At 39.6% G+C, this 11,429-nt stretch overlaps 1 protein-coding gene across 1 annotated transcript; it reads left to right on the plus strand.

The window, feature by feature from the left end:
* Positions 1-87: 87 nt before the first annotated feature.
* On the plus strand, positions 88-9,311 carry nae1 (nedd8 activating enzyme E1 subunit 1). Its single transcript, XM_026320321.1, has 20 exons — positions 88-180; positions 574-677; positions 762-822; positions 936-966; positions 1,150-1,221; positions 1,376-1,455; positions 1,837-1,946; positions 2,258-2,367; positions 2,469-2,531; positions 2,631-2,694; positions 2,813-2,904; positions 3,030-3,089; positions 3,194-3,327; positions 3,437-3,512; positions 4,847-4,886; positions 6,489-6,575; positions 6,707-6,799; positions 7,038-7,152; positions 7,254-7,303; positions 7,417-9,311. Exons 1-20 carry the CDS (start codon positions 131-133, stop codon positions 7,524-7,526), a joined length of 1,602 nt encoding a protein of 533 aa, XP_026176106.1. The 5' UTR covers positions 88-130; the 3' UTR covers positions 7,527-9,311.
* Positions 9,312-11,429: the final 2,118 nt, after the last annotated feature.

Genomic DNA, 11,429 nt, shown 5'->3' on the forward strand with positions numbered 1-11,429 from the left:
TATATTATATTATATCATGTTAAACTTTGTAACGAAAGTGCGAGTCTGAGTTCTCGCGCAGGCGCGTTGTGTCGAATCTGCCGGGGTGGAAGTTAAAATGCGTCCATAGACGTCATTGATTGGAGAGAGTATGGCAGCCACTAAAGCCTCTAAGGAGCAGAAATACGACAGACAGCTCAGGTACACTTAAGTAGCGTCACAGGTCAGACGGAGAATTGTTGGTCCTTAAACTCAGAGTTGTGCTCCGTTCATGTGACAGCTGTCCGCAGACACACTGGTGAGGCAGGGATGCTAACGTTAGCTAGCGTTAGCTTGCTAGCTGCGTCTCCTATAAGAGTTAAATGAGTAGGGACGGAGTTAAAACATAATGTATGAGGTTTGTGTTTGTTTGTCCGCCCAGGATAGCTGGTGAATGGCCACACATGGTTTGATTCGTTTCATGCTTCAACGAGCGCAACAACAGACTAGTCGGTGCTAATGATGCTGTCAGACCCTTAGCTGAGAGACCCATACAGAGGGAGGATAAAGTGCTTTCACAGGTGGAAACACGTGTCACGTGCTCTGTGCTTTCAGACTGTGGGGCGACCACGGCCAAGAGGCGCTGGAGAATGCACACATTTGTCTCATCAACGCCACAGCGACTGGGACAGAGATCCTGAAGAACCTGGTGCTGCCAGGTTAGCAGATGTGGCTCTGCCGGATTAACTGTGATGGTGTCGGGTAAAGAGACTTTCTGATTGAATTATTGATGTGTTTGTCAGGTATCGGAGCATTCACAATAGTTGATGGACACACGGTTTCTGGGGAAGATGTTGGAAACAAGTAAGAGAGCTTTTTTTTTTTGTTTAGTTTAGTTTTTTTCTTAGAAAGAAAAGCTAAGCCTAAAATGTGATGTGTTCTTTAGTGTTTATGTTTGACTTGATCTTATCTTGCAGCTTTTTCCTCAACAACAGTAGCATTGGAAAGGTAATAAAAAATAAACCTGTTTTTGTTTATGAGCATATGCTGTTCTCTTTTCAAGTACATACATACACATTTTCCACTGGTTCCATGCATCTGCAAGCTTTCTCCATTTTTTTATATTAGAAAAAAAAAGTTCAGTGTATTTGCATGATGGTGTGAGCCCTGACCATTGTTTCCATGGTGCAGAACAGAGCACAGGCTGCCACTGAGCTGCTGCAGGAACTCAACAGTGATGTCTCTGGAAACTTTGTTGAAGAGGTCAGTATTGTTTATGCTTTGACATGACGCCACTTGTGTTTTCAGCTTGGTAATGCTGTTTCAATAGGAATTGAAAATAAATGTATGTATACATTAAATGTGTAAATGTGTTCATATATTACACACTATCTTGTATTTTCCATCACTCCTGCAGAGTCCAGACAAGCTACTGGACAATGATCCAGAGTTTTTCCACCGGTTTACCATAGTCATTGGTGTCCAGTTGCCAGAAAGGTATGAGACAAAATAATAATGAAAGAGTTTGTGAGAAATTGTATAGGATTGTCATATGATAAACTGCAATTTTTAGTATTGTTTCAAAGAAATATCTAAACGTTGAGCAGTCCATCATGGTTGGAGCATTTCTGGCCAGGCTTGATGTTAAAATATGACAAAGCATCTAGTTTGTGTTGGAGAATGTTTGTATACACATGAGCAAGTGCATTGAACTTAGTGGCAGTGGTCCAGCCAACAATGACAGAACATCTTGCTTTTTTTGTTCTGTTCATATTTTTAATCCTTTAGAAATTGTTTTGCAAAAACGTGTTTTATTTTATTTTCTATACCTGTTAACTATTACTATTAACTGGTCACAATATGCCTTAAATCATACAGCACATGTTTGAGGCTCGGCTCAGTCCTGTGGAGTGCCTCTGTACCATTCCTAGTGTGTAAAACCTACGGCCTGATTGGTTACATGAGACTAACCGTGCAGGAGCATACAGGTTAGTTCCCTTTCATTAAACTTTACTTCCGCCTTATTTACTTATCACTGATTTAAATATCCGCTTTTAGGTTTTACTTTTGATTTGCATCATATTTATACATGTGTAATTTCTTTCATTTCACAATGTAGCCAAACCCCATGAAATTTCCATTGTATTGGTGTGATAACCTGTAATAAATTACTTTGTATAGTTGTAAATTTTTCCATGGCATTATTGGCATCTTATCCGGCTGTTTCCACACATTTTGGTGTTTAGAGCTGTCTTTATACAGAAAATTAGGAAACATATTTTACCACATCTCTCATAAGTGATTGAATCTCACCCGGACAATGCCTTGGAGGACTTGAGGTTAGACCATCCATTTGGTGAATTTAAGAACCACCTTCAGTCTTACGACCTTGATAGCATGGACAAGAAGGTGTGTACTCAGCACTTTTGCATATACACATTAGTCAGTATAAACTATATTTGCTTTTCACTACTCATGGTACTGATTCCCCATTCTTTATTTCATTTTAGGATCACAGTCACACGCCGTGGATTATCATTGTTGCCAAATACTTAGAAAAATGGCTTAGTGAGGTAAGGTATAATGTCTATCTTTCGGACAGATACATTATTAATATTTGTTCTTGTTTAGTTAGTGGTGCTGTACAATGAGATGTCAATCTGCCTTTGTAGCACAGCTGTCAGCCACCAAAAAATTACAAGGAGAAAGAGGCCTTCAGACAGTTTATTCGGGAAGGTATCTATGGACCTACAGACTGTAGTTCTCACACACACACTTACAAGTGATTTGGCTGTGCATGTCAACTTATGTGATTTTTTTTTTTTTTTTTTTTAATTATTTTGTGTCCCTTCAGGGATCCTGAAGAATGAGAATGGTGTCCAAGAGGATGAAGAAAACTTTGAAGAAGCTATTAAGAATGTTAATACTGCGTTAAATCCAACCAAGGTACCACATCTCAAATACTCAGCTTTTTAAGAGTTCTGTCCCATACAACATCCCTCACTTCTGAAACTGTTTTCTCTAGTGTCATAGTCAACAGTTAAGTTTAGTAATGTCTCTTCTTTCTGCAGATTCCTAGTGCTGTTGAAGACCTCTTCAATAGTGAGCACTGTAACAACATCACATCACAGGTTTTGACTTTTTTCCCTAAAACCATTCTAATGAAACAGTTATATGATGTTCTCAAATATGTTGTTTTTAACTATGGAATGTATTCTGATGGTGCCTGTTTCAGACCCCATCCTTCTGGGTAATGCTACGAGCTGTCAAAGAGTTTGTTCACAACGAGGGCAATGGAAGCCTTCCTCTCCGGGGAACCATCCCAGACATGATCGCAGACTCAAAGAAGTTCATCAGCCTTCAGAATGTGTAAGAGTGCAGTATGTGTGCAACAGGAACGTTCTCTGACCCAGCAGCTTTCTCCTTCTAACAGTGCATGATTCTTGTGTCTTGCCTTTCATTGAGCGTTTTATTTCAGTTACAGGGAAAAGGCCATGCAGGATGCAGCAGCTGTTTCTAAACATGTAGAAAGTCTATTGCAGTCTGTTGGGAAGGTATGATTTTTAGCTTCTAGTGTGCTCAAAATAAGTGTTTAGTAGGTCAGATGGATTAGCTGATACTTGATACCATATTACTGTTGCCATAGCCATTAAAGGCTAACCAATAGCCATAGTGGCAAGAAAAACAATGTAAACCACTTGGAATGAACTGGTTTTGCGCATTAATTTGCCAAAAATTTGATCTGATATGAGATGATTTAAGCTGATAACACAAACAATTATAATCTTTCATGTCTTTATTGAGAACACCCATTAAACATTCACATGCTGGAGGAAAAGGTAAGTGAACACTTGGAGTTAACAGCTGGTCAAACCTACTTTGGCAGCAATGACTTCAAGCAGGCACTTTTGGTAGTTCATTCAGGAGGAATCTTGGGCCGTTCCACTTTAGATAACTGCTTCAGCTGAGACACGTGTAGGACGTCTGGTGTAAATGGCTCTCTTGAGGACATTCCACAGCATCTCTATGGGGTTAAGCTCTAGGCTCTAACTGGGCCGCTCAAAAGGTACATTTTCTTTTGTCATTCTGTGGTGGATTTACTTTGATGCTTAGGATCATTGTCCCACTGCATCACCCAACTTCTACTAAACTGCAACTAGTAGTCATCCTGACATTATCCCTGTAGGATATTTTGGTAATTCGATGGGAATTTATTTTCCACTTGACAACGGCAAGTGGACCAGGCCCTGAGGCAGCGAAGCAAGCCCAATTTGTGATGCTCCTTCCACATTGGGATGGTGTTTTAATGTTAGTATACCATACATGATGCTTCAAACCTTCCCAAACATTTTGTTTCATCAGAGTTGGTCAAAGTAATTAGTCTATGGGTTCACTCACTTTTTCCTACAGCACTGTGACTGTTTAATGGGTGTGTCGCATAAATTGAGTTTCTTTTTGTATTATCAGCTGTTGTTGTGACTGAGATGATGATCAGATTTTATGGCAAATTAATAGAGAAAAGCAGATGAGTTTCCATACTTTTTTTTGCCAATGTACTTGGAGGGTAAGTGTAAAGGAATCTATCCAACAAATAGCGTCAAGAGACATGCCCCACAAAAAAAACTGTAATGCATGTAACAGATACATTCCTGGGTTCTACATCTGCATCCACAGAAGTTAATCTTAATCTAAGTTTGGAAGGCAACTTGTAGTAAGTGCAGACCTACAACAAAATTGCCTTGTGACCTCCAAGTCAGTCTTGCATGCAGGTATGGTAGGATGAATTCTGATAGCATGAATAGAGTTTCACAGACATAGTCAACATATGGCTGAAAGTGCATTAGACCTAAATTGCGTTTCCACTGACATTGCTTTTATTTTCCACTAGCCACCAGAAAGCATCTCTGAAAAGGACATCAGACTTTTCTGTAAGTAAACTGTTCTTTAATTACCAACCTTTACCCTCACGTTTCATCATGAACACATATATGATGTGATTTTGATTAATCCAGTATAGAGTGTGCTTTAGATGAATGCAACCACAGGGGGGCACAATCCAGTGTCTTCATGTGCCGGTCCCAAATTCAGGTAAATGCAGAGGGTTGTGTCAGGAAGGGCATCTGACGTTAAATTTAAACCAAATCAAACATGCAAATCACAAATATGACTTCCATACCGGATCGGTCGCAGCCCGGGTTAACAACGACCACCACTGGTGCTGTTGACCTACAGGGTGCCAGTAGAAATTGGACTGCTGTTGGTCGAAGAATGAGAGGAGGAAGGCGTGTTCGTGGGCAAAGAGAGAAGAGGAAGGGCAGGAGTGTAGGACTTAGAGTAGGGACTTTGAATGTTGATTACATGTTGTGCAGATGTTTCAATGCAGATGAAGAGTTGATGAATGAGGAAAATGTCAGAGAGCACAGAGTAGAAGAGGTGACTGTTGTGGAGCAGGAAGTAGCAAAGATCAGTAAGGATTAAGTGAGGAAGGCATTGAAGAGGGTGAAGAGTGGAAAGGCAGTTGGTCCTGATGACATACCTGTGGAGGTATGGAAGTGTTTAGGAGAGGTGGCAGTAGAGTTTTTGACTGGGCTACTTAACAAGATCTTGGAGAGTGAGAGGATGCCTGAGGAATGGAGGAGAAGTGTACTGGAGCCCATCTTTAAGAACAAGGGAGACGTGCAGAGTTGTGGAAACTACAGAGGAATAAAGCTGATGAGTCACACAATGAAGTTATGGGAAAGAGTAGTGGAGGCTAGGCTGAGGTCAGAAGTGAGCATTTGTGAGCAGCAGTATGGTTTCATGCCAAGAAAGAGAACCACAGATGCAATATTTGCTCTGAGAATGCTGATGGAGAAGTACAGAGAAGGCTAGAAGGAGCTACATTGTGTCTTTGTAGATTTGGAAAAAGCGTATGACAGGGTGCCGAGAGAGGAGCTGTGGTTTTGTATGAAGGAGTCTGGAGTGGCAGAGAAGTATGTTCGAGTGGTGCATAGGATCAGGAGTGATAGTGATAGGATCAGGAATGAGTACATCAGAGGGACAGCTCATGTTAGATGTTTTGGAGGAAAAGTCAGGGAAGCCAGATTGAGATGGTTTGCTCATGTTCAGAGTAGGGACAGTGAATACATTGGTAAAAGGATGCTGAGGTTAGAGCTGCCAGGAAGGAGGCCTAGAGGAAGACCAAAGAGGAGGTTCTTGGATGTAGTGAAGGAGGACATGAGGATAGTTGGTGTGGGTGAGGAGGATACAGAGGATAGGGTTAAGTGGAGGCAGATGATTCGCTGTGGCGACCCTTGAAGGGAGCAACCCCGAAAGGCGACGAAGAAGAGTGTGCTTTAGATGCATATATTTTATATTAAGCTCTACATTTTCAAGTAAGCCATGTAATGTCTGACAATGCATCTGCTTCAAATAATACAATCCTTACTTACTACACACCTTACTTCTGGCATAATCTGCTGTAGCAACAACTATTGATGTGACTGCAAGAGATTTATTGCTAACTGTATGCAATTTGTATTGGTCTCAAGGTAAGAATGCATCCTTTCTGAGGGTAGTGCGCTGCAGATCTCTGGCTGAAGAATATAGTGTGGATTCAATAAATAAAGATGAAATAAGTAAGTTGGAAATTAATTCACCTTCTAATCAAACTGTTAAGCATTATGTTCATTCTCATTTCTTGTGTTTGAGACAATGTTTCTGTTTTTGTAAGTATATTCACAGATTACCAATAGCTCTGTCTTTTCAGCCTCATGCATGGACAATCCAGATAGTGAGATGGTCTTCTACCTCATGCTTCGTGCTGTTGATCGCTTCTATCAGCAGCACTCTCGCTCCCCAGGTACTGTACAGGTTTCTACAGAACTGTCTTTGAACTGAACTAGATGTGAAACACCTCTATTAAACGTTTTGTCATTAGCTCTTCAACATTGAGCTGGTTAAGCTGTGTACCTTAATATATTGCTCTCATACTACCCCACATAGAGGAGGCACCTTAGAATTTATACTGTATGTCATAGACTTTTACTCTGCAAAAAACTGTAGCACATTTCTCCTGATGCCATGTCCACTTTTATCAGGTGTTTACAACTACCAGGTAGAGGAGGACATCGGCAAACTGAAGCTGTGTGTGAACAGCCTACTGCAGGAGTACAGCCTCAATGTCAATATCAAAGATGACTATATCCATGAATTGTAAGTCCTGTTCAGTGCTCAGTTGAACCGTTTAGAGTGATTGTTAAACTGTGCAAAATATTCATTTTGTTTCTCTTTAATACCATTTTCGTAACCTGCAGCTGTCGATACGGTGCAGCAGAGCCACACACAGTGGCTGCATTTTTGGGAGGTAAAGTTTTAGCACTATTCAGAAATCAAATAATCCTCAATAGTCCTACTTTACCCAAAGAGTACCGATGTGTCAAAGCTGTCTATTAACTTTTGTCTATATTTTCTGCTTAGGATCAGCTGCTCAAGAAGCCATCAAAATCGTCACCCACCAGTTTGTGCCCTTTAACAACACTTTCATTTACAACGCTATGTCACAGACTTCGGCCACCTTTCAGTTGTGAATACAGTTACTGATCCTGCTTATTGAAATATCGGGAAAAAAATATGAAAAGGAAGAAAGAGGCATTTACTCTACAAACTGACTTTAGTAAATCCAAAGTATAATGTGCACATCAGGTTTGAAAGAGGGAAGAAACTTTTTTTTTTTTAACACATATTTTAGCACATTTGAATTGGATTACTGAATAAACGTGTGCACTTACACCTAAAAAAAATGCTTCTCATGGAGAAAATTAATCTTCTGTTCATACTGAATCTTCTGTCGATCATAAGGCCTTGCCTTGCTCTGAAAAGTTCTTCACGAGGAATACATGTCAATCAGGCTAGTACCCACAGAGGATTTCTTAAAGCATTTTTTTTTTTTTGCATTCTACAGATATTAAACAAAGCTCAAAATGAAATTAGTACATTCAAAACCTTCATGTAATATTTTCATCTGTAAAAAAACATTTTGAATGGTACATTAAAATGTAGCAACACTATACTTTAGTCACAACTGTCTCAACAAGGTGGAAGAGTTTTGGTTAAAATGAGAAATATTGAGCATATGTGATCTTAAACTCATCTATTGCCATAAAAAAAAATCATTTTACCTGAATTTGTCTATTTTGATGTTTAAGGTAAAGTTAACACATATTCAGCACACATATCTGGAGTATTTAAAGAAAAAAATAAAAAAGGTTGGCTCTTAGTTCATTTGCCAACTTTTGCACAGTTTCTCCTCTGTTCAAATATAGAAGCAACAGTGACTTGTTGACTGGTTTAATAGCTGAAATAGGGATTACACACTTAGCCAGATTAAATGTTACATGACAGACATGAGCTTCTTGAGATGCCTGTGGTTTGATGTGCTTTCTGGAAAGATTCACATGCAACCCAGGTGAAAATTAGTTTTCTTAACTTGGTATTGTTTTAGCACTAGATGGTGCTCTTCCATCCTTTTCCATTCATACTGTAGGTCAACGTGTCATTCAAAGTTTACTTCACATGACCAGTGACTATTTCCTGAGTGCTGATCGTTGAATACAGACCACAGTTGAAATTTGGCAACAAGATTTAACAAAAACATTGCAATATTTATTATAAACCAATGTGTTCACTGTATAATTCTGTTGAGATGCCTTGACATGTAGGAAACACTGGTCTTTTTTAAGTGTGATCTAATATGCAGCATTGAGTCTGACTATAGAATAAGAGCATGTAGTGAGGGTTTTTGTAATGTAACTGCAGGGCCAACTTGTTTTTTAACCTGACTTTAGTTATCTGTCTGAGAAGGATAGAGCTGGCTGACCATGTCCTAAATGAAGATGTTGTCCCCTGCCTCTTAAAGATTATCCTGTGCCCATCTAGTTACCCACTGCCTCTTAAGATTGCTGTGTTATGGCAGTGCCAGGCTTACTAGGCCAAACCAGGCAGTTTTCTTTTTTTAAAGCTGGACAGGCAGCCCGCTACATACTGGCATAAAAAAGATCATTTGGATATCTTCAGAGGTAGAATAGTTGTTGAAATCTATGCTTTTGAAATTTTTACATCTGTTGTATGGTTTAAAATCTGACAGTTGAAGTTTGAATTTTCTTTTTGCCCATCTGTTTAAAAAAAAAAAACAGCACTGAGGGATCAGGATCTACATTATTTTAACAGAGTGTGTCATTGGTAATTTTATTCTTATGTTGTTGCATGACTGAAAACCTTTGTTTCTATTGCTGATTCACATTCTTGTAGATAAAGAAAATCACTGGGCATTTATTTAGTTTTTCTCGTTTTCCTTTAAACTTGAATCAACTATACATTGTTTTTCTGTTTGTATGTGTGTTTCCATCAGTAGGACTTATTAGAGGCAGGGTCACTAGTGGTGGCCGTTTGAAACACACCAAGGTGGCTTCAGTTATCACACTGTATCTGCTTCCTACTGTGTGCAGCCTTGTGTTCTTCCTTGTAACATAATGCCCCCACTCTTATAAGGATGATTGCTGAGACAACAGGCCATGACAACAACCTTCTCCTCTCCCCAATGTCTTTGTGGAAATGTCTTCACAGACAGATACAAGAATTAAATACAGTTAAAATAGAAAAGGCCTTTTGTGCTGTATGAAGTTCAAAATTCAAACACGGCAAGACAAATACGAATTTAAAATAAGAAAATACTTATTCATCAATAAAATGTGTATATCCTGAAGACAATGCAGTGGGATTGCTGAAAGGTGCTGTTGCTCGGACATTTAACCAGCTGGACTATGTAGAAATGGAAGGATATTTGTAAAAGATGTAGAAGTGTGTAATTGGCCACATGGTGGCGCCAATGGTAACATGCTGCAACATGTAAGTTTTCCCATAGGACATTTGATAGACCACCATTCAAACTAAATATTTATTGAAATATTAATAATTAATTAAACCACACCAACAAAAATGTGTTAACCAATGATTGGTGAGATCCTAAATCAAAGACATGGGTATTCTTTTAAATATGCTCTTTACTATGTTTGGTAGAGATTGGATGTAAATGATGTTCAACTGAAAAGTGACATCCACAACTCTGGAAAATGCCAATCATGCTGCACCTGAAGCAGCACAACTTCATGCATGCATCATCTATACTGTGCTTCCTCTGTTGCATCCTTATAAGACTTCAGCTTCAAGCTGGATGAGCTTGTAACTGCTTTATCTTGAAGCCACAGGAGAGGCCCAACAATAGACGTGTGTGTGTGTGTGTGTGTGTGTGTGTGTGGGTGGTTGGGTGGTTGGGGGGGGTTCAGAGGAGGGGCTGGTCGTTAATGCTAAAATCAATCAGTAAATCATAAGCACAGCCTGCAGAAGGGCCATAGTGCCAACAATGTTTCTGACTGGAAGCTTCAAGCAATAAAGGGAAAGAGAAGGGGGTGGAGTGGGCAGCTGGATGAGTCAGCTTAGTGAAATTAAAGAAATTGCACAGTAAGGGTGGCAGATTGGTGGTCATGTCTCCCACAAGGACATGGATTGTATCTCCCTTTGTCACACCCAGTCACTGCAAGGTTGCATTTTACAAGCACATCATGAACAGTGTCAGAGAGATGACTAAGGTGGTGAGAATCAAAGGCATGAGGGGGTTGAGGGTGATGTCTCACAGTTTTTAGTTTGAGCCATTTAACTGGTTTTGGTCCAACTTCACCTCCCCATGGGGCCCAAGCTGAATTAAAACCAGCCTGCCAGAGTGGAGTGGAGCATTTAGTGTATTTGCTGGGAGACTGCAGGATATCAGCATACTTTAATCCTCTCAGGGGTCTGCTGCAGGTCTCTCTATTCTTCCTATAAACAGATGGAGCTGTGACTGAGGAATGCATATGTATTATAGATACAGACCCTGGTGGAAACAAAGAAAACACAAAGAAAAAGCATTAATTTGACAGTGCTTTAGTCATACAAATGATTAACCCTACCTAGTAAAGGAAGATCATTTAGTTCAAAGTAATAGTAATACTAAATTACTTGTATGTATGCAAGATATGTTATGTACATCTAAGCATTTACACCTGGTCTATAGGAGTTGTGATTTGTACACTACTGTACCTACTCTACAGTATCTACTGTACACTCAGTGTAGTTTAAGCCACAGTGTGTGAGGGTAGGGCTGTCCTGGCTGCCAGGCGTCAATAGTTATATCCTTTCCAGATGTATTGCTAATGAGTTCAAGAAATGTAGAGACATAAATGATAGAATGATAGATTCAATCCACGTATGGAGGAAAAGACAAATTTGATCCCTGCCAAAACTGGAAAGTATCTGAAGAACATTGAGTATAAATAAATAAAGAATATGATTCTGTGTTCCCAGCCTATCAAAACAAACTCACAGCTTACATCTAAATTGCTAATGACACAAAAACCTGTAAATCTGTAAAATGTATAACTGATTCCAGCATATTGTCA

The sequence above is a fragment of the Mastacembelus armatus genome, chromosome 3 (assembly GCF_900324485.2).
Source record: "Mastacembelus armatus chromosome 3, fMasArm1.2, whole genome shotgun sequence".
NCBI classification, from domain to species: Eukaryota; Metazoa; Chordata; class Actinopteri; order Synbranchiformes; family Mastacembelidae; genus Mastacembelus; species Mastacembelus armatus.

Excerpts from the sequence above, each read along its gene's own strand:
- nae1 (XM_026320321.1), top strand. The coding sequence starts at position 131 with ATGGCAGCCACTAAAGCCTCTAAGGAGCAGAAATACGACAGACAGCTC. Across the intron at positions 823-935 it reads GGGGAAGATGTTGGAAACAA|CTTTTTCCTCAACAACAGTA; the intron begins GTAAGAGAGCTT and ends CTTATCTTGCAG. Across the intron at positions 7,153-7,253 it reads GATGACTATATCCATGAATT|CTGTCGATACGGTGCAGCAG; the intron begins GTAAGTCCTGTT and ends CGTAACCTGCAG.